At 36.0% G+C, this 10,147-nt stretch overlaps 1 protein-coding gene across 1 annotated transcript; it reads left to right on the top strand.

Annotated features, from left to right (window-relative positions):
* The first annotated feature begins 1,046 nt into the window (after nucleotides 1-1,046).
* msmo1 (methylsterol monooxygenase 1) lies at nucleotides 1,047-9,282 on the top strand. The gene is made up of 6 exons (XM_067404699.1): nucleotides 1,047-1,141; nucleotides 4,449-4,737; nucleotides 4,860-5,008; nucleotides 5,180-5,306; nucleotides 7,993-8,147; nucleotides 8,459-9,282. The coding sequence occupies exons 2-6, from the start codon at nucleotides 4,483-4,485 to the stop codon at nucleotides 8,646-8,648; spliced, it is 876 nt and encodes a 291-aa protein (XP_067260800.1). The 5' UTR covers nucleotides 1,047-1,141; nucleotides 4,449-4,482; the 3' UTR covers nucleotides 8,649-9,282.
* Nucleotides 9,283-10,147: the final 865 nt, after the last annotated feature.

Here is a 10,147-nt window from a genome sequence, read left to right as displayed (position 1 = left end):
AAATTTTATGCATGTTTATAATATTAATTTTTCACAGTTGACCGATAAAAGCAAGCAAAAAAAAAAAAAAAAAAAGATAAACATTTTATTGAAACAGATATAAAAATAATGAAATGAGCATGACGAGTAAATAAATACATACATAAAAAATAAGCAAAAAGTAGTAAATAAATACAGTAACCATACCATAACAGAACAGTACTAATAGGATTTTTTTTATTCTATTTTAATATTTTGGACACTGTATAAACTGGGTCCTTTTGCAAGAAACTACACTGCCCTCCAAAAGTTTGGAAACGCCCTAGAAAAGTGGGGTTTTGGACAATATTGGCATGAATCCTTTTTAATTTGTGATAATTTTGCACTGATAAGGGACAACACAAACTACAAAAACATGTTTTATTATATAAACAGATTATACATAGAAAAAACTTAAATTTTCGATTCATGAAAATATCCACCATTAGGAGCTATCTGACCTAAACTGGGTTCTAATTGGTTCATTGTATTCTAAACGTAATTGGCAATCAATTGTTGAAGCTATTAAGGTGTGCTGACCCAAAAATCTTTTATAAACCTGGGCCAAGTTTAAACCAGTAACCAGGCATCACAGCTGGCAAAGGGGCATGTCTGACTTTGACATGTATATATTGCCATTATTATGTAATTAAAATGAAAATTATTATTGCTGGTCTTCAATGATAATGTCAAGTTACTGTAATGTATTTGCACCAAAAATCGTCCAACACCACACTTTGCCAGGGGTGTTTCCAAACTTTTGGAGGGTAGTGTATATGTATTTTAAGTTTTAAGGATGGGGTCCGAGGCATCGACTTCCTCATTGCCTGTAGGTGCAGTTCAGTCATGATGCATGATACAGGTTATGAAAGACGAGCGCGGGTTTTCATTGGCTGGAGCTGCGGAAACTCACGGTCTCACTATCGTCAGTTCATTCCCTTAACCAATCAGGCCGCTGCCTCTGCCCGTATACGTCAGTCTCCTTCTCGTAACAGCCAATCAGCGGGCAGCCTCTGCCCTCACACACCGTCTCCTCTTGTCTCAGCCAATGGTCCTATGTAAAGTTCTATGACATTAAAAACGAGCACTCTGCCGTCGCAGGTAGAAGAAGAGCTTCTCATAGGTGAGTCAACAACGCTAGTCTAGACTCATATAATAAGATATTTGTTGTAATGTTCGTTAAGAAATAGTTGCGCTCTTTCATCTGCCTTACAGCTGCAAAGCAAACACGCATTAAACATGTAAATTATGTAAACAAAGTATATTAATGTTGGAATACACAGTGCGTTTGTTAAATTGGAAATTATTTCAATAGATAGTTGCCTTAATAGATAATAAAAATGTTTTTGGGTCTTTATTGTGGTTTAACAGACAGTATGACCAAAATACCTAATAGTGTCTCTACGCATTTGTTTATTTGTGTATTTATGATTATTTATGGTCATGCAATGTCTATTCTGGCTACCAAAATATTATCATGCATATTTAATAATTTGAATATTATGTGAAATCTTACCGTTAAAATGTGTTAATTTAAAAATTATATTTTTTTTTGTCATCAAAATGTGATCATCATTTATCATAATTTATCATAATTTAGAGGTATATGAATTAGTTTAAATTGGAAAGCTTGCATAACTTAAATGAATAATGACAAGCAACATCTGGGTGTATCCAGTCACACTCAAGTCACAAAAAAACTTGACTTCAAACTCAGCTCCACTTGACTTCAAGTTTCTTGTGAACTGCTCTTTTAATCTATAATTTAAAAGAAAAAAAAATTGAACTTGAGATGTGACTTGAAACTTGGCTTAAAGGGGTGGTTGATTATCATGTCACTTTTTTAACTTTGTGTAATGTTGCTGTTAGAGCATAAACAACATCTGCAAAGTTACGACACTCAAAGTTCAATGCAAACGGAGATATTTTATTTTAAAGAAATCGCTTTTTAAGGACTACAACAAACGGCTGGTAGGGACTACAACAAGCTTATTCCCAGGTTGGTGACATCACTAACCCTAAAATTTACATAAACACCGCCCCCTGAGAACACGCAACAAAGGGGCTGAGGTCAACACAAATTTAAGTTCCCACACGAGCGATTTATATTATCATGACAGAATATGCTAATCAATGACTTTCAATATAGTTAACTCCACATTAGCTACATAAATTCATCAACTAACCATTCAGGAACATCCTGTTGCATTCTACATCATTGTCTGACTCAAAAAAAAAGACAAAGCACCTTCACTCGCTTCCATTGTAGTAACTGAAGCCGCCAGTGTGTCTATATGGCGCTGACATCTTGAGTCTGGAGTCTGGCATAGTAAACTTGGAGCTCGAGTCTGCGCAGTAGTGAGCACGAGGTGGAGCCGCGATATCAATGTCCCGCCCGAACTCAGAACAACTCATTATGTCTGTGTGAAATAAACAGTTATAGAAATGTAGAAATTAAAGTTAAAGCTCTATTTAACCTTGCGAAGATCAAAAAAAAAGTCAGTTGATGCCTCAGTGACTACTTCATTCAGAGAAGCTGTCAATCACAGCTGTCAATCATGACGTCCCACCCCCGTTTTTATAGCATCAAATAACTAACTAAAACCATTTTTTTTTTTAAAGAACAAACACTAACACCAGCATGATAAAAACTCCCTAATACAACAGAAAGTCTTTGTAAAAAAATATTTAATTGTTTAGTTTGTCTAACGTCCCATTGAAATACATTAAGAGGGCAGGATTTATGACATATACTGCATCCAGCCACCTGGGGGCGATTGAAATGCTTTGGCTTCACTTTTCAGGTCTCATGCGGCACGCTTGGTTTGAACATAAAAGGCTGAACAGTTTCTGACATTTTCAGTGAGTCTGCGTGAGGTAATCGCAGCTTCTGCTGCTCTTGAAGCTCCGCCCTTTTCTTGGGAGCAGCAGCTCATTTGCATTTAAAGGGACACACAGAAAAACGTTTTTGCTCACCCTCAAAAAGTGACATTTAACATGCTATAAAAAATTATCTGTAGGGTAGGGGTGTGACGAGATTTCTCGTCGAGGCGAAAAGTAGTCTCGTGATGTTGCCATGACAGAGTGTTAAGGTGATTAGGAAAGAATATGCCACCGCTACGTTTACATTACGCCTCCACTGTCGTTTTGCTTTATATTTAAATAAAAAACATTTAATTCAGTTGGATAACGGTCACCGCAGCTCCATATTTAAAGAGTACGTGCGATCGCTGAAAGTGAAAGTAAACGTGAGCGCGCATTCAAACGCGATTTCAATACCCCGCATTTTGAAAGCGGCTCCCTGATGATGAATGCAAATATCTTTCAATATGAAAGCTATTTTAGGCTGGGCAGTGTAGTTGTAACCATCTCTTAGCTCTGTATCAAAGAAAAATTTGGTCTTATTTGCACTTTGAATATTGAGAGAGTACGATTATGGTTGCACTTACTGTAAAGTGTTACCATAAAAATGAATAACAGTTTTCTCGTAATCTTATTAAGCACAAACAGTAAGGTTTCATTTGTTAACATTAGTTATTGCACTGTGACCTATCATGAACTAACAATAAATGACTATTTTTATTAACTAACATAAACAAAGATTAATAAATACTGTAGCATATATATTGCTCATTGTTAGTTGATGTTGGTTAATATGTTAATGTTAATAAATGAGACCTTATTGTAAAGTGTAACCATTTTTATTTATACTGTTTTATTTCTATGATCAGTTTGTGGAAAGGAGTTCATTTAGGAGGTCAAAAGTTGTAGAAGCTCATAAATCATGTACAGTAGGGTCTGAAGAGACTGAAATCATACAGAAGAGAAGTCAGTCAGTTGAGTTAGTGGCAAAACCTTTTACAGTACTCGAGTATTGTTGTCTTTTACTGCATATGATAATTCATACTCAGAAAGTAGAACTGAAATGACATTCATTACAAGATGATTAGTTAAAACATTTCAAATACACCTGCAGAATATTTTGTCTAGTCATGTATTTCGCCATTGAGGATTTCTTAAAAATAGTGTGTAAAAATCTTGTCTCGTATCGTGAACTCAATCTCGAGTCTCGTCTCGTCTCGTGAGATACCCGTCTCGTCACACCCCTACTGTAGGGTATTTTGAGCTAAAACGTCACATACACACTCTGGGGACATCAGAGACTTATTTTAGATCTTGTAAAAGTGGCATTATATAACCCCTTTAAAATCTGACCTATGCATGAAAGACTTGGACTAGTGACAGACTTGACTTAGATTGTCTGTCAGAGACTTATGAACATATCTGGCTGTAACTCGTGTTCATATTTCTGTTTAAAACTGTCCTTATTTGATGCATTTCCATATTAACAGCCTGTCCTTCAAGCAAGCCTCACTCGGAGACTGATAACTGAGTGTCATTGATCTTTATTATGTCATGTGTTTATACAGTTAGTCATTTGGAGACTCCCACTGACTCGCTGCCATGGAGGTGAACGGCACAGCCAACATTCTGTCTTCTGCATATCTGGCGGTGGAATACGTGGATTCATTTCTTCCAGAAAATCCACTGCAGGAACCTCTAAAGCATGCATGGAACCACATGCTGCAAAACTACAGCAAATTCCAGATCGCCACCTGGGGCTCGCTCATCGTCCATGAACTGATCTATTTCCTGTTCTGTCTGCCTGGATTTATATTTCAGTTCCTCCCTTTCATGCAGAAGTACAAGATCCAACCAGTATGTGGAATTAAAGGAATTTTTTCCATCTGTTATTTTAAATTAAATATTTATAGATTTTTTTTCTTAAAAATATAGTTTTTATTAACTCCTCATATATGTTTTCGTCATTGTCCTTGCAGGATAAACCAGAGACGTGGGAGAAACAGTGGAAGTGCTTTAAGATGCTGCTGTTTAATCACTTCTGTATCCAGCTACCGCTCATCTGTGGGACATTTTACTTTACAGAGTTCTTCAGCATCCCTTATGACTGGGACTCCATGCCTCGCTGGTGAGAACACCTCTCTCGCTTTATAAAATTATTAAAACATGAATAATTCTATGATAATAGGTCTATGACGTTACACACAAAGTCCTTAGGTGGTACTGTGGCTGTAACTAAATCTTTATTGAAGCAAGTGGACCTTGTTTTCACTTTTTATGATCTCTCTCACCATCTCAGGCCTTATATATTGGCCCAGTGTTTTGGTTGTGCTGTAATTGAGGACACATGGCATTACTTCCTCCACCGAGCCCTACATCATCGCAGAATCTACAAGTACATTCATAAAGTCCATCATGATTTCACTGTAAGTTACTCGCATTCTCACACTCAATGTGCATATGAAGTGAAACTATAAGACAACCAAAATATGCTTGTAAATGAAACTTTTTAGTGAATTCATACTATTACACGTTATTTTCTGTTAGTTTTACATTGTATTATATAATTAATATTTGCACACCAAGGACGATAACTATATCTACAAACCCCTTCACAGCACTGAGTCTGCTATCCTAAAAGTTCTCAATGATATTTGAATGAATACAGATGCAGGTGAGACCATGGCTTTAGTGCTATTAGATCTGAGCTCAGCTTTTGATTTCGTTGACCACAAGATCCTTTTATCTCGACTGGAGCGGTCAATTGGTATCACAGGCACAGTCAGGGATCCCACTCTTTCATGAACACCAGATTCAAGGACTTTCAAGGGCTTTTTAAACCACTGTTTATTTTATATCAAGCACCTATCAAATTCACATCACATATGGAGCGTCATGAAAGACCTCTTACAATTCTTAACATTTTAATCCTCCTATTGCATTTGCATCCATTTTAACCCGGAAGAGGTACAGAATCATTTGTACATTCATTTTGGAAATAAATTAAAACCGTTTGCAGCTTTCTTATCCCTAATGTTAACAATTATTCCATACTTGTTTTGGTTTTCATTTTTTATGAATCATTACTTGAGTAAAAAAACATTATAATATAGAGAGAATATTATAAAAATACATTTTGCAATTGTGTGAAAAAAAAACAGTATTATATGGATCGTAATTGTGGCTTAAAGTATAATATATACAATATATTATAGATATAAGCTTGCAATTCTGAGAAAAGAAAATCAGAATGGAGAGATATAAATGAGGACTTCTGAGAAAAAAATTAGAATTGCAATTTATATATCACAATTCTGACTTTATAAGACACAATTGTGGCTTTATAATCATGCAATTTTGACTTATTAAAGGGTTAGTTCACTCAAAAATGAAAATTCTGCCATTTATTCACCTTCAAGTTGTTCCAGACCTGTTTGAATTTCATTGTTGCAAATGGTTCCAGTCCTTCCTATCTAATAGATGTTTTTCAGTTAATTTAGGTGCTCATTTGTCCTCAGCGACTCGCCTCACCTGCGGTGTACCTCAGGGATCGGTTCTGGCACCTCTTTTATTCTCTTTATACATGTTACCCTAAGGATCAATAATGAGTAGATTTGGTGTGTCTTACCTCTGCTATGCGAATGACACCCAACTCTACATACCTATAAAACACAAAGATAGTCCCGCACATGAGAGATTAGAAGCATGTCTTCATGAACTTAAACTGTTCTGTGGCTCACTAATAATTTTATGTTATTGAACGACGATAAAACCCAAATTATCTAATTTGGTCCAAATGAGCTCTCTAACGGTAACTCTATCGACCTCGGTACCCTCACACCATACCTTACCCCCACCGTTAAAGGTGCCCTAGAACTTTTTTTTAAAAGATGTAATATAAGTCTAAGGTGTCCCCTGAATGTGTCTGTGAAGTTTCAGCTCAGAATACCCCATAGATTTTTTTTTATTAATTTTTTTAACTTCCTATTTTGGGGCATTATTTAATTCTCTTGCTCCACGCCTCAAGAGCTTGTGCTTGCCTTAAACAACATAAAAAAAAGTTCACACAGCTAACATAACCCTCAAAAGGGATCTTTACAAAGTGTTCGTCATGCATGTCTAATCGCGTAAGTACAGTGTTTATTTTGATGTTTACATTGATTCTGAATGAGTTTGAGGCTATGCTCCGTGGCTAACGGCTAAAGCTACACTGTTGGAGAGACTTATAAAGAATGAAGTTGTGTTTATGAATTATACAGACTGCAAGTGTTTAAGAATGAAAATAGCGACGACTCTTGTCTCCGTGAATACAGTAAGAAACGATGGTAACTTTAACCATATTTAACAGTACATTAGCAACATGCTAACGAAACAACATAAAAATATCACTAAAAATATCATGTTATCATGGATCATGTCAGTTATTATTGCTCCTTCTGCCATTTTTTGCTATTGTCCTTGCTTGCTTACCTAGTCTGATGATTCGGCTGTGCACAGATCCAGACGTTAATACTGGCTGCCCTTGTCTAATGCCTTTCATAATGTTGGGAACATGGGCTGACATATGCAAATATTGGGGGCGTACACGTAACAGTCGGTGTTATGTTGAGATTCGCCTGTTCTTCGGAGGTCTTTTAAACAAATGAGATGTATATAAGAAGGAGGAAACAATGGAGTTTGAGACTCAGTGTATGTCTTTTCCATGTACTGAACTCTTGTTATTCAACTATGCTGAGGTAAATTCAATTTTTGAATCTAGGGCACCTTTAAAAATTTAGGATTTTATATCGACAATAGTCTTAAACTATACAAACAAATCAATAGTATAGTTAGCACCAGCTTTTATCATCTAAGCTCCCTGCAACGATAATAATATTAACAGTCAATCATAATCCATCCTGCTTTAAAGAGCGCAAGCATGATGACAAAACTGCATCACATGCTTATAGTAAACAGAACGTTATCATCTGTTAGGGTGGACAATAATATAGTTATCATTACCTTTATAGCTATCGTTCTCGGTGTGAATGTGCCTTAACTCCTAATTTATATTTTATTTTTGTCTTAATAATGATAGTTGATCTACCATCTTTTTCTTTGTGTGTATGTTAGGCTCCATTTGGCATGCAGGCAGAATATGCCCACCCTGCTGAGACTTTGATTCTGGGGGCTGGATTCTTCATTGGCATCATGGTCTTCTGCAATCACATGATTTTGCTCTGGGCCTGGGTCACTTTCCGGCTGCTTGAAACCATTGATGTTCACAGGTAAGCTCAGTACACACACTGGATCAGGACATTTTGCAATGTCTTTTATGCTGATAATAACTTTAGAAATGCTAGGGAGCACTATATTACAAATGTATTCATTTGATATACTACATGACCAGAAGTATGTGGACATCACCTTCTAATTTACAACATATACAATATTTCTAGGATTTTGATTATTAAACTATATTTTGTGTGGAAATATGTCCTGATAAAATATTTTATAATACTTTTTTGATCATATAACTGATCTTTATAGTATGTATGTGTTTTGTTCTTTGACATTCCTTCATTTGCCCTCTCTTTAGTGGTTACGACATTCCCCTGAACCCCCTACATCTGATTCCATTCTACGCTGGAGCTCGTTTTCATGACTTCCACCACATGAATTTTGTTGGCAACTATGGATCTACATTCACCTGGTGGGACCGACTTTTCAACACTGATTCCCAGTATAACAAACATTACACACATCAGAAAGCTGTGAAGAGTGACTGATAGACAGAGATTTCTCTCACATACACTGATGCTTCATCATCACCTAGAATGATCTTTCTATCTCCTGTCTATGGACTCCTGTGTTGGCTTTGGTTGGTCTGATGCTTTTGCACTGCCTCCTCTTGCACACACTCATTGTAAAGTATTTAAAATTGGACTGAATGGATTCAAATCAATGCCAGCATCTAACAGCAACGTGCCTTTGAAAAGGTAAAACACCCAACCCACCCCAAAACATCATTAGACCACCGATCACAGTACTCCAATGGACTGTTTGTTAGGAATGAAAGGATTTCAGCCTCTCAATCATTATAAACATTCATCTGTTTCAAGTAATGATGACATCATTCCTCAAAAGCACTTTACTTTCACCTTAAAAATGACACGTTTTAAATTCTTATTTTTGTAATGGCTTTTTTGCTTTGTTGCCTTTCCTGATTTTGCAAAATTCTTGTAAAGATTTTATAACTTTCCTCAGTGACCACCCATAGCATTTAGATATGCCTCGGAAGGGATTTGAAAACAGAGATTTAAAAATCAGTTTTATGGTTCAAAAGGGATAAAGGATTGAAGTGTTAGCTTGTTAATCTGAAGGCAACTTAATAAAAACAAATTAACAGAAATGCTGACTCTGCGGTTGTGCTCAACGAAAAAACTGTGAGCGCTCTCAAACACTATCCCTGTGTGTTTTCATCACAGTTTTACATTCTCTATCATTGATTATCATACAAGTCAAATGTCATATTACAGTATGTAAAGTGCCATATGGGGTGGGTACAGTCCCACAACAAAATATACATATTACAGTATGTACTGTGTCATATAAGGTAGGTAGACAGTCCCGGATAAACATACTGTAATGTGTAAAGTGCCATATGTGATGGGTAGACAGTCTCAAAACAGAATATACTACATATATGTAAAGTATCATATGAGGTAAATAGGCAGTCGCATATTACAGTGCGTAAAGTGTCATATAAAGTGGGTAGATGATTTCTTTTTCCTCAGTGTGTACACAAGTCCACAGAGTTGTATTGTAACGAAGTACAAATACTTCGTTACTGTACTTAAGTACAGTTTTTGGAAATCTCTACTTATTGCATAAACTTTTTGTTGAAAATTTATAGTTTTACTTCTAAACATTCCTCCACATTTTCGTTACATTTGCCACAGCTCAGCGCAAAAAAAAAGCTGTTCCACAAAAGATTCACGATTTAATCAATTCTGTTCCTTTGAATCGCTACTTTTTTTGTGAAGGGTTTCAAACTAAATTTCTGTTCATTATGTAGTTTGAGTTTATTTTTATTTTAGTTAATATTTCTTTGTTCTGCGTTTGTGTAATGCCAAAGACAAATTAATCAGTTCGGTTCTTTTGAATCTGCTAACCCGGATCGCAAGGAGTTCTGAATTATTAATTTCGCAAATCACGAATCTGAATGGGGTCATTTACACAGAATGCGTTTTTGCGTTTAAAAACATGAGAGACAGGGTGGTGAGAC

This window comes from Chanodichthys erythropterus, chromosome 12 (genome assembly GCF_024489055.1).
Source record: "Chanodichthys erythropterus isolate Z2021 chromosome 12, ASM2448905v1, whole genome shotgun sequence".
In the NCBI taxonomy this organism is placed as follows: Eukaryota; Metazoa; Chordata; class Actinopteri; order Cypriniformes; family Xenocyprididae; genus Chanodichthys; species Chanodichthys erythropterus.
The sequence above is the reverse complement of the archived record's forward strand: the minus strand, read 5'-3'. Positions and strand labels throughout refer to the sequence as shown.